Source organism: Podarcis cretensis (assembly GCF_951804945.1).
Source record: "Podarcis cretensis genome assembly, chromosome: 4".
In the NCBI taxonomy this organism is placed as follows: Eukaryota; Metazoa; Chordata; class Lepidosauria; order Squamata; family Lacertidae; genus Podarcis; species Podarcis cretensis.
In genome coordinates, this window is record NC_137173.1 from 33,984,824 (window position 1) to 34,001,134 (window position 16,311).

Below are 16,311 nucleotides of genomic sequence, written 5' to 3' on the forward strand. Positions count from 1 at the left end.
AACAAGACACCTGTAACTACAATTGTATTTTGTTAGCGGGGGGTAGTGAAGTGTCCTTTGTCCACGATTGGCTCACCACTGAAATACAGGGTGAGTCCTTTAAAAGAGGCCCTGTGGATACAGGGTACACATGTTCCATAGGGCCTCTTTTAAAAGACTCACCCTGTACATGCAGTGATTTTCAGTGGCCACCACCATCTGTCCAGATAGTCATGTGATTTGCTTTAAACCCTTGGATGTGTTGTTAGTTAAGCTGACCCTTCATACTAACTCACTCACTCACTCACTCACTCAGTCACTAACTCACTAACTCAGTAAGAAGACAGTACAAATGTTTTTTTGTTTCATTGGTTAAGTACAAATGCCTATGGATAAGCCTAAACCTTTATCAGTTTAGTCACTAGATTAATAAAGCAAAGTTTTACTAGATTAGCCAATGGAGGCTGCTTTTAACTCATGAGGAAATATTTAAGTAGGTGAAGCTGTGAGCCAAGAGCAACTTCTTTATTTGTTGTGACCAATTTGGTTCTGATGTGCCTGTAATAGGGAATGAAAAAATAAAATATCAAGAGACGTCTTTTTCTTTTAACAATAAGCGGTAGTTTTTGTTTCTTAAAGTTATCTTCTGCTGTCTTCAGTGTCTCAACAATGCATTTACATTGAGATTATCATAATATGCTCATTTATGTACATTTAGTTGATTAAAACCTATATTAAGCCAGTGAAAATGCTTTGTTTAGTTATCTTAGTTGTTACTAACTATGCAGAACTATCACTTGTAAAGACATACTCTCAAAATAATTTTTGCACCTGTACAGCTGTTAGTAGGAAGAAGCTGCATGGATTTATTTAGCATCCTGAAGAAAACCCAAGCCTGTCCCTATAAAGACATTGTTTAATTTTGTTAAAAGTATGGCATTGTGAATCATGAGCATAAGTCAGGTCTCCAAAAGGCTCTGTCACACTCCAAAACAAACAAGGCAGTATTGAATTGTGCCGTTCCTTGAATGGAAAGAGTCTTCCCATTTGCAGAAGAGGTTTTGATCTAGCGGAGTCCTCTGCTAAAGGAAGAAAAGGGGAGGCAATGTCCACAGATTCCCCCCTTCCCCTGCAACCTCCCATGCCACCTCCCACACTATTCTGGAAAATCCCCCAACCTGTTCTGGGGAAGGTGGGGCCCCAGAAGGGAGGAGGAATTGATGAAAATCTCACCCTGCCTTCTGTTAGTGTAGGGTAACCACTGTATCATATACCTATGAGCCAGTGTGGTGCAGTGGTTAAGAGCAGTAGACTCGTAATCTGGGGAACCGGGTTCGCGTCTCTGCTCCTCCACATGCAGCTGCTGGGTGACCTTGGGCCAGTCACACTTCTCTGAAGTCTCTCAGCCCCACTCACCTCACAGAGTGTTTGTTGTGGGGGAGGAAGGGAAAGGAGAATGTTAGCTGCTTTGAGACTCCTTAAAGGGAGTGAAAGGCGGGATATCAAATCCAAACTCCTCTTCTATGGATGCAAGGGCACAAATGGATTCCACATACTGCTGTGTGTTTCAAGATGCATTAACATGGCTTTGTTATTTATACCTTAAGAGAGTAATGAATGGCTCATAGATTCTTTTTGCTGGCTAAAGTGGTGGAGATTTTGATCGCAGCAGGAGACAAATGTACATCTTTCAGAGGTCTCTAGTAAAATACATATATAATAAAATCTTTAACTTCCACCTGGTTTGGCTGAAGGGAAACAAGAAAATCCCTTGGGCATGCACGTTCCTTTACAACTAACGGTCATGATCTGTCTTTCCAGCTGGAATGCATGGTTACCTCAACATAGAAGACTGTGGAAATCCAGACACTTTAACGAGACAATTATCCTATAAAGAAATACGGATGATTAAGGACTGGGACTTTTACATCGCTGCTGAAGAAGTAATCTGGGATTATGCTCCGGAAATTCCTGACAGTGTTGATAGGTAACGTGATAGAATATGTTGGTTGAGGGGTGTGTATAGACTGGATAAGGTTCTCAATTCTTAGGCTCCATCCAAACGAAAGATTTAAAACAGTCTCACACCACTTTAAACAATCCCAAAGAATCCCAGGAAATGTAATTTGTTTAAGTGTGCTGAGAGTTGTTTTACTGTTTCCCTCACAGAGCTACAATTCCCAGGGTGGTCCCTCTTCCCAGGAAACTGGGAATTGTAGCTCTGTGAGGGGAATAGAGGCCTCCTAACAACTCTTAATACCCTTAACAAATGGCACTTTTAAGGATTCTTTGGGGGGAAGCCGTGACTGTTTAAAGCAATGTTTTTTCTCCAACCGGAACTCACCTGAACTCCGTTCTGGCACCTCTCCTATATTGCTAATATAGGAGAATAATGGAGGCATTCATAGTGAGTTCCAGTACCTCTTTTTTCCTAGAAAAATTGCACTGGCTTAAAGTATGCATTAAATGTACAGAGCAGATAAGACCTTAGAACACTTAAATTCTAATCTGCTTGGTTAATTTTAAATGCTCTGGTTCTACCACAATTCATCTCCTTGGTGATGTTGAGAGAACTAGTTTGTGAGATAGCTTGAGGGGAAATTGGAGCAGCAATGGCAGTTCTGTGGGAAACTTGGTCAATAAATAGCTTCTATTTAACTTGAATCAGTATCAGACCACTGCGGATATAGCTCCATCGGTATAGCATGAGACTCTTGACCTCAGGGTCATGGATTCGAGCCTCACATTGGGCAAAAGATTCTTGCAATGCAACGAAATGGGCCAAAACATCTTTAGTGGTATTTAACATAGTTTTACTCTGAATTGATCCCCTGAAATTAAGGAACATGACCAAGGCTGCATTCACGTGACAGTTTATTCTATTCTCCTTATGCTTCACTGACTGTTAATTGCTGCATTGTGCCTGAGCTTTCACAGGATATAAAAGCCATTTCCAGAAATATAGCAGAATATACAGCAAGTTCAGCAGTCATTTTGGTGTTATTTGCAAAAAGATTTCTTTCTGGAAATAATACCAAAATGGTGCTACCATATATCCAGAGGTGGTTTTTATGTTATTTGAAAGCTCAAATATAATGTGAAAATAGCAGTTTGGTAACACATGCAGAAGAACCCTTTCATTGCTCTACTTATTCCTGCCTTTTTACTGGGGTTTCGTTGGGTTGCTACAATGCATATAATCATTTGTGTTAATGTAGATTTTTCTAAATAAACATTTCCACCCACATAGATGTACTCTCAAAAGAAATAGATGCCTATCTTCCCATTTACAGATCTTCTTTCCCAATTATTTTCCCAATTTTAAAGGAAATATAAAACTCAGTATCTGGAAGCATTTTCCAATCACATTGGCAAGAAGTATAAAAAGGCCATATTCAGACGATATAAAGATGCCAGCTTCACCAAACGCATAGACAATACAAGGGCCAAACAACATGGAATTCTGGGGCCTCTTATCAGCGCTGAGGTCAGAGATAACATAAAGGTAAATACTGAACAACAGGTATAAGGACAGAATCTAAAATTTCATTTTATTTAATTCACGCATAGGACTTACACCATATGCATTTTGACTATCCAAAATTTAACATCTGTATTTATATTGAGTTGCATCCAACTGAAACTAATTGTACTTGGGTCCTGTTGAAATCTATGGGTCTTAACTTAGTCATGACCAACTTTTCACAATGATTTCAGTGGAGCTTAAGTGCCACTAATTTAGGCTGGACCCAACCCACTGTCTCTCCTATGCAGTTCTGTGTTGATGACAACCCTATGCATAAAAAATGTTCCTCCGTGAGTCTTATTAACCAAATAATTTATCCTGCACATACAGTTGCTTCTAGAAATTATTTATTAGTTGCATTCCTCCAGTTGGTTTTATGGTTATCCTGTACATCCCTCTGGGTACAGTTAGTAGAAGAGTATCTTTTTATTTTTTTAAAAAAACCTATTATTATTGTTATTGCTTCAGCTTCTACTACTATTATTGCAAACGTCTTTTATAAAGCATTGTTGCCATACTGAACGCATATTCTCCACCTACATTTTAAACAGATTGTATTCAAAAACATGGCCAGCCGACCCTACAGTATTTATGTGCATGGAGTTACACTTTCAAAGGATGCTGAAGGAGTTGTTTATCCTTCTGGTGCCAAAGGTTGGTTATTCATTACTTCTGCCTAGATTTCCTCCTATCTTTCTTATGGTGGCTAATACACACACACACACACACACACACACACACACAAATGAATGTAATAGCTTCCCTAGCAGTTCAGTTGATAGAGGTGTTCCTGTTGTCATTTTCAAAAAGCTTTTTTAAAAAAGAAAGAAAATTAAGGCCATTCCTTTTTAAAGGGTTTCAAAGCTAACTGTAAAGTCAGTAGCATCCAAGGTAAAGGTAAAGGGACCCCTGACCATTAGGCCCAGTCGTGACCGACTCTGGGGTTGCGGTGCTCATCTTGCTTTACTGGCTGAGGGAGCCGGCGTACAGCTTCCGGGTCATGTGGCCAGCATGACTAAGCCGCTTCTGGCGAACCAGAGCAATGCACAGAAACGCCGTTTACCTTCCCGCTGGAGCGGTACCTATTTATCTACTTGCACTGTGTGCTTCCAAACTGTTAGGTTGGCAGGACAGGGACCGAGCAACGGGAGCTCACGCCGTTGCGTGGATTAGAACCGCCGACCTTCTGATCGGCAAGCCCTAGGCTCTGTGGTTTAACCCACAGCACCACCCACATCCAAGGGTACTTCAAATAGGAATGGAAAGCTGAAGAAATTAACTGGCTAATTAAGGACAGAGCTGGCCCCATCATGACACAGAGGGAAGTGGCCACCTCATATAACAGATGCTGGGGTAGGGCAGTGGCAGCAACCTCCTGGCCATTCTTCCCTGGCCTCACACCCCTCCGCCATTCTCCTCTGCTGAAGGACAGAACTGTGTATTCTATGTTTTTCTGCTTGAGGCAAAGGGCAAGACAAGCCTCCCTGCCCTCCCCATTCCATATACAGAAGCAGAAAAAAAAAAAACGTATTGAGATGCCTCCTATTTCCATGATAAATGGCGGCAGAATTATTGCAACAGAATTAATTTTGCTTCAACTGGACTTCTGAGATGCCCCAGCTCTTTTCTGTTATAAGAAGATTGCTTGTAGGTGTTAAGGGTTGTTGTGCTCAGAGATCCTGCTTGAAGGCTTCCCATGGGCGTCTGGTTGGCCACTGTGAGAACAGGACGCTAGATGAGATGGGCCATTAGCCAGATCCAGTAGGCTCTTCTTATGGGTGGGGATTCCCTGATTAAGGAAGTGATGTAAGCACAATAGTCCAATGGGAGAGGCATAGGAGAGAGATCCTGATGGTTTCCACTCTGCTTCTTTCTCCTTCTGCATGTCAGAATAAAAGTCATACAATATGTGAATTCACACCTTACTCCAGAAAAAGAGATGTGTTTCAGGTGTAGCAGGAAAGAGCACAGAACCTGAGTGTCTGAAATGGGTCTGCAGGCAGTGTTTACATACTGTACAGGGTAACTGCCATTTGCTTCTGCTCTTATCACCTTACTCCATTTATGTCCTTATTCCATCCAGAGAACAGCACTGAGGGTAAACTAGTCCAACCAGGGGAAATTTACACATATCGTTGGACTGTACTCGACACAGATGAACCCACAAGCGAAGATCCTCAGTGTCTCACCAGATTTTATCATAGTGCTGTTGATATAACAAGGGATATCGCCTCAGGACTTATTGGACCACTTCTGGTTTGCAAACGCAAGGCACTCGACGTGAAAGGAACACAGGTACTGTCAAGTATTGCAAACTGAGAGAGAAAAGACGGCAGCCGTAACGCTGCTATCTCAAGGTTCTGAGGCAGTATGCCTTCAAGGGCTCATCCACACTTTGCTTGTTCTGTTCCTGGAAAGCCTGCTTCTGAGAGGTTTTCTGCTTGTCCCTGACTTTCTAGGCATGGGTGTGAGTGGGAAACAGGATTTTGAACCAGATAAGGGCATGGATAACAGTGGCCAGGCTGCCTAGAAAGGTGCCATAACCTGAGCTAATGAAAGGCACTTTATGCCATAGAAACCACTGAATCCAGCAGAACTCTCAAACAATGAACCTAGATCTTCAAGAGGAATTTGACCCCATTCAGACCAGGTTGAACCCTACCTCCCTGGTCGGATGAACAATTTATCTGGAATGAGTTTTAGTTTATTTGTGCTCTACCACTCCATTACTGAACCCAAATACTGGTTTCATTGAATCTGATCAATAGTCAAAGTAGGGCTGAGTGTCTTCTAGCGAAGGGGAGAAATTGATTAGGTTTGCATTTTAATGGGAAACTATCAAGTTTGCCCTTCCTGAATCAATATATGAAATGAAACACAGCTCTTCTTCAAAATTTGCACTTCTTCAAATTATGCCATGCAGCTCTCCAACCAAAAAAAGGGGTTCAAAAATGTATATATTAGTGAAAACAATGCTAAAATGCATTCTGTTACACTTGGAAAAATACTTATGCTAGGCTAAATTGCATACAAATGTGCCTATTAGGAGAAATATGCACAAAATGCCTATGAATTTTCATGCAAATATATGCAGAAATGGGATAAACCAAACTAAAGATTGGAAAGGTGAGAAACTGAGAGAAATAAAAATTGATCTCTTATATTATGAATATACACTGATAACATCTGCCTCTCTGAATGAATTGTCTAAGCAACTTAATGTAGATATTAAATACTACAGGAGACCATGCCACTGGATTGATCATTCAGGTAGGAAAGGAATCACCATAATTGTCTAGCCTGTCCAGCCTGTCCAGGTTTGAGATTCATTGTTTTATAAGTCAGAATGGAGTGCAGAGGGCTCTGGTATGCGATCAGAAATGATGGCATGTCTTAATGCTTTCCAGAATAAGGCTGACGATGAGCAGCAATCACTCTTTGCCGTCTTTGATGAAAACAAGAGCTGGTATTTGGAGGACAATATCAAGAGATTCTGCAGCAATCCCTCCACTGTTAAGAGAGATGACCCCAGATTTTACAAGTCCAATGTCATGCACAGTGAGTAGAAACCTGACCCAGCATTTCACTAAGCATGTGAGAACTCCACTTCAGTAGCGTGAAATAAAATTATGTGGGTGTTTTTTTGTTTTTTGTTTAATGGAAGAATAACATGCTGTTTCCATAATGCTTGACTGTTTGATGGCATTCACTACACTACACCAATACAATGCTACAAGTTACATAGAAATAAAGTGATAGACTAAGGCGGCAAAATTCAACATTGCACCACTTGAGAAGAGGGATCATATTGTTTTGAGCTTGTTATCGGATTGCTTTGATCAAATGTCTGGGGCAGGGCCAGCCCGGGACTTTCTGCCACAATCTGCAGCCTCTGTCACATGCAGGTCTATTTTTAAAACCTATGTTAATTATGAGGACGCGGGTGGCGCTGTGGGTTAAAGCCTCAGTGCCTAGGACTTGCCAATCGAAAGGTCGGCGGTTCGAATCCCCGCGGCAGGGTGCGCTCCCGTCGCTCGGTCCCAGCGCCTGCCAACCTAGCAGTTCGAAAACACCCTTGGGTGCAAGTAGATAAATAGGGACCGCTTACTAGCGGGAAGGTAAACGGCGTTCCGTGTGCTGCGCTGGCTCACCAGATGCAGCTTGTCACGCTGGCCACGTGACCCGGAAGTGTCTGCGGACAGCGCTGGCTCCCGGCCTCTAGAGTGAGATGAGCGCATAACCCTAGAGTTTGTCAAGACTGGCCCGTACGGGCAGGGGTACCTTTACCTTTACCTTTATGTTAATTATAAATGTTTACACTACAAATGAGCCATCATATTTTTGAATGCTCGCCCTGTGCAAAAAAAAAGCTCCCTGCATGAAGTAACTTAGCCCAAGTTAATGTAATCTTCCCCTTGATGAGTTAGTTATTAGATACAGGGAGCTTTTTTATGCCTGAGAACATTAAACAAAATACAATTAAATGATAAGATCTTCCCATGCAGTCAAAAGTGGTAGAGCCCAAATTTCTGCTATGTCATTATGTGTAACATGTAGAACAGTTCCTACAGGTGTCTGTTTCATTCCTGTTATAATGTCCATCAAATCTGGAAATTTGATATGCTCCTGGTAAAGTTATATATTCTTTGTTATATTGTTGTTGTTGTTTTTATTTTAGCGATCAATGGCTATGCATCTGATAGAACAGATATCCTTGGATTTTGTCAGGCTAATATTATTAAATGGCACCTCACCAGTGTTGGCACACAGGATGAGATAGTGCCGGTGCATCTTTCTGGCCATACTTTCCTGAACAGAGGAAAACATCAAGATATCTTGCATCTTTTCCCAATGAGTGGTGAATCGGCTACAGTGACCATGGACAACGTTGGTTAGTAGCAACCTATAAATCCTGTTCTTACAGTGGCCAATCAGATGCCCATGGGAGGCTGAGCACAGCAGCACTCTCCCCGCCTGCCGTTTCCAGGAATTCGTATTATTCAGATTGTTTCCCTTTTCTTTAGAGTGATAGTCTCCTTTCCCCAAGAGTGGCATTCTCCCTGACATTAGTGGAGCTATTGGGAGTGGAACAAAACCGCAAAATCCCTCAAAGGCCTCATCCACCCACCTTTCTGCCTCTCTCAGATTTTCCAGGTCAGCCACCTTGGCCTTGGCCTCAATGGAACAAAATTGTTCCCAGAGAGCCAGGAGCTCATTGGACCAAGGACACCTCCACCCCTGCTGGCTTTCTACCTGCCTAACTGTTTTGTGGTTTACTGAGTTACTTTATTAGAAACTTACATTTTGTTTGGGTCAAGGAAACGAGGGGCAGCGTAGTATGCCCTGGGTTTCTCACTTTGCTGCTGAACTCGCTTAGCTGTTGTAACACAAAGCCTTGATACTTTATTAGATGGGCCTCTCTGTAGCTCAGGAGTTGTAGTCCAACAAAATTTGGAGGTCCACAGGTTCCTCATCCCTGTCTTGGTGGGAGACAACATATTGCAAAAAAAAATAATATATATATATATTTGTAATAGAGTTCTCTGGTTCTGCAATATTGTAATGAGGTTAAGGTTTGGTTTGAATCCTTTACCACCATTTGTGAGCCACAGAATTTACATTCAGGTGTCTGAGAAAGGCAAACTGTAACTGTACAAGTAGTATGAATAATGCACATTATTCTGAATTTGCAGGAACCTGGCTTTTATCATCATGGGGTTCCTATGAGATGAGCAATGGAATGAGACTTCGGTTTAGAGATGCCACTTGTGATGATGTTGATTACACAGAAAGTTATGATGACGCTTCAGATTATGCACTCGTCACATTTTCATCTGAGAAAAGTGACACAGCAGCACTCAAGGAGGAGAAAGCGGACAGAAGCATGATAAATGAAAATGTCCCTGATAACTATGAAGATCAAACTGAAGATGACTTAGAACAAGATATGTATGCTTTGATGCTCGGACTTCGATCACATCGTAATGGATCGATTGCTGAAGAAGAAGAAAAGCTGAATATCACTGCTCTTGCCATACAAGAAGAAATTGACAGCACCCGCAATAAGACTGATGGTAATGTAACACTGAACTCACATCTGTTGTTCAAAAATAACAGTGATACTTCACATGGTGATAAAGTGTTGGAAAGTCCAAGCAGTGCTTCGAATACAGCTGCACTTGACTCCCTCCATCCTAATTACACATCTTTGGCAAACGATACTTTGATTGCAAATATTGCTGTAGCGGTTAGAAACTGGTCCTCTGAACAAGGCAAAAGTAACCGTAGTTCACGTGGTGATGACGTGCTGAAAAGTCCAAGTATTGCTCCGAATACAGCTGCACTTGACTCTCTCCATCCTAATTACACGTCTTTGGCAAAAGACACATTAATTGCAGATATGACTGCAGTGGTTAGAAACCTGTCATCTGAACAAGGAAAAAGTAACCCTACTTCGCATGGACCTTCTACAGAGAAGGAGCAAGAAGATAATGAAAGTGAAAAGGATACATGGCATGAAAAGAGGGAAAGGCAAGGTCTAACAGAGGCAATATTATTTGCCCTGAAAGAGATGCATGCCCTGCTGTTTCATGTACAACAAAAAAGAAATCTTTCTGCTATAGACAACACCACTTCAGATACTCCATTTATTCCCATTCCCAGTGCAGAAACTGCTTCCAGCTTAGATGCCAGTCACCTTTCACATTATCTTTATGATTATGAGGATGAAGAGGAAACAAATACTGAGTTTTCCATGCTTTCAACAAATTTACCTTTGGCTGTAGCAGAGACAGTGGAAAACAATGGTTCTGAACAAGAGTTGTTGGAAGATCAACAATATGATGATTTGACTTCTGATGGTATGTTAGACAACTTTGCTTCTACTCCCATCCCAAAGCCCACAGAGAATTTGAAGGACTCACCTCAGCAGAGGCCAAAGTGTCCTCCCAAAAAGATGGCTTCTGAATGGAATATTGTTTCTGAGAAGGTGATTTACGATACAGAAACAGACCTCACCAAACCTGTTGACAATAAACTACAGAACAGCTCCAGAAATGTCACCTTGTATCCAGAAAATACCATGTTCCCTAGCAAGAGAAAGCAGGAGACATACAAAGCTGACTCCCAGCTTGAGTTAGGCCAATTAGAAATGAATAACAATAACAAGCAGGAAGCTTTGAATGAAAAGAGAAAGGAGAATTGTACCGTCAGTACACCTGGAACTTTCCAGAAGGCTCGGCGAAAGAAAAGAAAGCCAAGAGTCTTAGCACCGAGAACTTCCAAACCTCTAATGTCACCAGGAGGATTTGGCAGCAACCAAGCCTCCATTGAACGCAACCATACCATGCTGCCAAATGAGGTGTATGATACTTTGACACCAAAAGAGGATAAACCAGAGGTCAAATTAGGTTTTATAGGCGACGATGGGGAATATATGGAATATGACATAGACAGCACAGTCTATGACGACAGCATCAGTGGCTCTTATGAATATGAGACAGTACACTATCACAACCCGTATATAAGAGACCCCCGACTTGACAGTTATACAGCACGTAACCCAGATGACATAGCTAAGCGTTACCTCCGGACTATGAACAATGCAAACATAAGGAGATACTACATTGCAACCGAAGAGGTTCTCTGGGATTATGCGGGACCAAGAAAAAGGTTTGGATGAATTATTTCTCTCTGACCCAATTCCATCTTGCTGGCTTTAGTGCGACGCGCTAAGCAGTGCAATCCTATACATGTCTACTCAGATGCAAATCCCCCCTTGGTAATTGTGTTTAGATTTGCAGCTTAATACCTTTTAGAATACGTCAGTCTTTATTAATCGGCTGTTTTCATTTTAAATAAATAAATAAATAAATAAATAAATAAATAAGGCCATTTGTTTCTGGGCAAATGGTTGTCCAAAGTGGCTTACAATATAAAGCAACACATGATGAAAAGAGCAATAAATAATATAACCGTAAAGCAACAACTCATCAACAGTCCACACACACTCCATCAGGACTGATCGATTTTGGGTACTTCTTGATCATCAGAATCAGGTGGTTAAGCCCACAAATCTAGGAAACTATTCTTTTTTAATTTATTCATTAGGGGATAATGGGTTGTACCACTTTGTCATGCGTAGAGTTCCGCTCATGCAAGGGGACTTTCCCTTCTTGCTCCTTATATGTCCTCAAAATCTGTTCAGGATTCAACCCTTCAACACGTAACCCAGATGACATAGCTAAGCGTTACCTCCGGACTATGAACAATGCAAAGAGCAGATTTTGAGGGTGCATGAGGGGCTGCAGGGGAGAGGAGGGGAAAGATTCATTGCACAAGCAGAAGTATGTTGCAGAAGCAGAACAGCAGCACTGGGCACAATCCAGTCTCTTTATTTTCTTTCTTTAAAGCACAAGATACTTCTGTGGGGCTGTTTCAGGAACTACACTGAGCGCCTCTAAGCAGACGAGCAAATGCAACCATGTTTGCTTAGTTATATTAAATCAGTTAATGTTTAATATTTTTATCCCACTCTGCTGTTTGTAGAACATTTCACATCCAAAATGTACAATGCAGTTAAAAACAAAAACGTCGTGTCACTTAGGAAAAATGTTCATGTAAGCCACACTATCTTAAAAAAAAAAGCAATCAAGTTAAAAACAACAGCAGTACTCATTCAAAGAAACATGATTTTTAGTTTCTGCCTACAACGGCAACAAAGAAGGAGTTGGGTAAATCTCATCCTGTCTAGACAGAAGGGCCCTGTGAGCTACAATGATCAAAGTTCCCTAGCAACAGGAATTTACTGTTAAAGCAATCTGACAATTATATCTCTGTGAGAGGAATATGTTCACCTAACAATGCTCAGCATTCTTAACAAACTACAGTTCCCATGATTCTTTGGGGGAAGCCATGACTCTTTAAAGTGGTGTGATATACCTTTAAATGTACAGAGCAGATTGGGCCAGAGTCACAGAGCCGAAATAGATGCCCTTTTGCTTTGATTCTACAGTGGCTTCACCATTTCTCAGTCTCCAAGTGCTTACTGATATTAAAAATTTACCCACAAAAAAGTTATTGTTTATTTACAGTCTTCTCATCTCAATCCTTCCATGTCCTCAGTACAGTGAAAAGTGGCCCAGCCAGGACAGGGTACAAAAAAGTGATTTTCCGAAGTTATCAAGACGATACTTTTAGGACACCTGAAGCTGGAGGGGAATATGAGGAACACCTTGGCATCCTGGGTCCTGTCATTAGAGCTGAGGTGGATGATGTCATCCAAGTAAGTTCATGTTCCCAGTCTTTGAATAATTGGGGGCATTTCCCCCCCTTTTTAATAACTTCAAAATAAAAAAATGGATTTCATTTTGGTTTGGGTGTGTTAAAATAAATAAATAAATTCCCTAAAAGACCATGTGTCTTTTTGTGGCTGAATTCAGGAATGGGCATTACTAATGAAAATAGAAGCATAAATGTATATAACAAATCTGAATCCTTTTGAATGCAGCCTGAACAATACTCGGCAATGTGCCCTGAATGCAACAATATTGCATGAACTTCTTATAGCATGGGGGGGGGGATATGTGATATGCCTCCCAGATTTTGTTTGACTTCCATCAGCCCCAGTCAGTATGGCCAATAGTCAGGGATGAATGGCTTTTGGAGTCTAGCCGTAACTGGAGAACCACAGGTTTCTTGCCCCTGCTGTAGTCCATTTACATGTATAACTCATAAGGGTTTCTTAGTCTTCTGTCTCCTATGAGATTTTCCACTGCAGAAAGCAAAGGCGAAATGAGTTTCCTTTCCTTCTCATTACCCCCAGCTCTTGAAAGTATGAAACGTGGTTGAAGGAAACTTCCACCGACAGCAATGAAATTCATGCACTACAAACTGACCTGCAACAAAATGCAGCAGTGTAATGTGTTCCTTTTCAGTGCCCGTGTATTTATTTATTTTAGATCTATGCTGCCATTTTAAAATCAAAACAGATAGCAAAATGATTCAAATCAGCCAGCCATGTCTTCTTTCAGGGTTCCATTCTCTCCTCCCAGTTTTCCATTTCCCTCCAACAGACACTTAGCATTCAATGGCTACTGAGCATGTCCAATCCTCATTGGACTGGTGGCTTTTTTGGGGTGTGTGTGTGTGTGGGGGGTCCCTCCTAGATTCTTTTCTAATTTTTTTTTAACTTCAGCAAACTTCAAGACTTACCTCCAAGCCTGCTGATATTCTTTGGTGTGGATTTTGACTACATGAGTATCAACGCTTGGAGAACTGAGCTTGTTAAGAATACACAGAGTAGGATTACTGTTGTACTAATTTATGTGTGCCGTACATGGGAGCAGAAATGCATAGCAAATCTAAATTCCAGGTAGGGCTGTGAATGGCTCCTTTCTGAAATTCTGGAGAGCTACTGCCAGGTAGTGAAGACAGTACTGAGCTAGATGGATCAATGGTCTGACTCTCTACAAGGCAGCTTGTATTGTTCCTAAATTAAACAACTTGGTTACAGTCAGAAGACAGGTAGCGACAACCATTTATAATTAAACCATTGCATATGCCCAGCTTGTTGATCTGTACAGACAGACAGCTGTGCACAATAAGTACATCCCAAGACAGATTTTCTAACCTGTCTATAGTTTCAAAGAAATTTTCCCATGGGAGCGGAGTTCTAGATGTGACTTGATGTAGTCTCCAAAATCTGAACCCAGGATAACTCCACAAAGCTTTAAGTTTTTGGAAGGGAGGTTTTCCACCTTCATAACTGCTAATCGCTGTCCGTTCAACCAGGCAGAGGGCCTGCTTGGTAGTGGTTCCCACCCTGTGGAATGCCCTCCCATCAGATGTCAAGGAAATACAGTCGTCTCTTGGATCCCAAACACCTTGGTACTTGGACATTTTGGCTTCTGAATGCCGCAAACCCAGAAGTGAGTGTTCAAGTCTGCAAACGTTCTTTGGAACCCGAACATCCAGTGGGGCTTCCGCGGCTTCTGATTGGCTGCAACAGCTTCCTGCAGCCAATCAGAAGCCGCGCTTTGGTTTCCTAACGTTTTGGAAGTCGAAGGAACTTCTGGAACGGATTCTGTTCGACTTCAAGGTACGACTGTAAACAACTACCTGACTTTTAGGAGACACCTGAAAGCAACTCTGTTTTGGGAAGTTTTTAATGTTTGATATTTTATCGCTCTATGATTGTGATGGGCAGGGTGTAAATAAATTATTATTATTATTATTATTATTATTATTATTATTATTATTATTATTATAGATTCACTTTAAAAATCTGGCCTCCAGGCCATATTCTCTCCATGCCCATGGGCTTTATTATGAAAAGTCTTCTGAGGGTAGAAGCTATGATGACCAGTCTCCAAAATGGTTTAAAGAGGATGACGCAATCCTGCCAAATGGCACCTATACTTACGTCTGGCATGTGACCCAACGGTCAGGACCTCCAGAAGGTCAGAGAACATGTAAATCCTGGGCCTACTACTCTGCTGTAAACCCGGTAAGGCAATCTAATGCAGAAAGTTTTTGTTTTTGTTTTAAAGCAGTAATACTTCTGTGGAATCCTCTGAGTGAAAAGGGAAATGAATTCTTTCAACAGTAATGAAGAACATGTTGGCTAATTTGGCTTCAAATTTGTATGCCTTTTGCTTTTCAGATATATCTTGGATTTGAGATTCCCTAAACAGTTAACATTCATGAATTACTAATATGATTTAATTTATTATCAGCCGTTCACAAGCTGGTCCCAGGACAGGTTACAGCAATTTAAAATTCAGGATTTAAACAGTTTAAATTTATTACATATTAATATATCTGCATCGGAATGAAGTGAACTGATGCTTTCAAATAAACCACAAGAGCAGCAATTCATTTATCTGAGAAACTAATTTTGGAACCTCTTTCCTGTCTTGTTTTGTAGGAAAAAGATATTCACTCTGGCTTGATTGGGCCAGTCTTGATCTGTCAAAAAGGAATGCTTGACAAGTATAGCAAGCCAAAGGACATGAGAGAATTTGTCCTGCTTTTTATGGTCTTTGATGAGGAGAAAAGCTGGTACTTCAATAAATATAAAAGAAAGATTCATGCTGAGAGGATTTCCGGAGCAAAAAGGCACCATAAATTTCCTGGTATAGATGTTTTCCTTTGTCTACTATAAGATCCCTAGTGATGACGAATAATAACTATGACTATACTGAAGAAAAATGATAGGGATGTTTTCTGAATGTTAACATTTTACAGACACAGAACACTTGCATGAGATTTTTTTCTCTCTCTGTTGTCACCCATGTTCCTGAAAAGAGTTCAAATATAGTAGATTTACAGTCAGAGGTCTCAAATTGTTTTAGCACAACCAGTCCTGCTATTGACTATTCCCTCGCACTAATATCAAACTCATCTGATCTTATTTTGCTTCAAATATTTTCCTGTTTCATTCCAAGGCCCCCCTCTTGATACATGTTAATGTATTCTGTTAATATTTTGTTAACAGAAAAATATAATTAACCTCCATCATAATACGCAAGTCGGTTTTCTCTTTATTCTTCAAACTTAACACTGCATCCTTACTCTCCCTTTCAAATTGAATTATTCTATTTAAATAAAGTTTAACTAGAAAGGCAGAGATATTCCTCAAGGCCATCGTTTATCCCATCAGTGGGCTCTAATGATCAAAAGTTAAAAAGTTTTAAGCCACTTGGATTTGTGCTTATATTTAACTCCTTTCCATTGAAACTGGAAGGGCTTGAGGTATTTAGTGCTGACTGGATTACATCCATTTTAATTTTCCACATCCAACCTGA

At 40.9% G+C, this 16,311-nt stretch overlaps 2 protein-coding genes across 2 annotated transcripts in view; one reads left to right on the forward strand and one right to left on the reverse strand.

The window, feature by feature from the left end:
* SLC35A5 (solute carrier family 35 member A5) overlaps positions 1-16,311 on the reverse strand; it is a 340,246-nt gene that overhangs the window by 47,042 nt on the left and 276,893 nt on the right. The gene's annotated exons all lie outside the window — the stretch shown is intronic.
* F5 (coagulation factor V) overlaps positions 1-16,311 on the forward strand; it is a 40,278-nt gene that overhangs the window by 10,474 nt on the left and 13,493 nt on the right. Inside the window, exons 7-16 of the mRNA XM_079973254.1 lie at positions 1,801-1,966; positions 3,307-3,484; positions 4,057-4,159; positions 5,589-5,800; positions 6,913-7,063; positions 8,184-8,396; positions 9,199-11,176; positions 12,629-12,788; positions 14,775-15,011; positions 15,432-15,639. Of these exons, the coding sequence (XP_079829380.1) occupies positions 1,801-1,966; positions 3,307-3,484; positions 4,057-4,159; positions 5,589-5,800; positions 6,913-7,063; positions 8,184-8,396; positions 9,199-11,176; positions 12,629-12,788; positions 14,775-15,011; positions 15,432-15,639 (3,606 nt within the window). The remainder of the gene's footprint in view (positions 1-1,800; positions 1,967-3,306; positions 3,485-4,056; positions 4,160-5,588; positions 5,801-6,912; positions 7,064-8,183; positions 8,397-9,198; positions 11,177-12,628; positions 12,789-14,774; positions 15,012-15,431; positions 15,640-16,311) is intronic.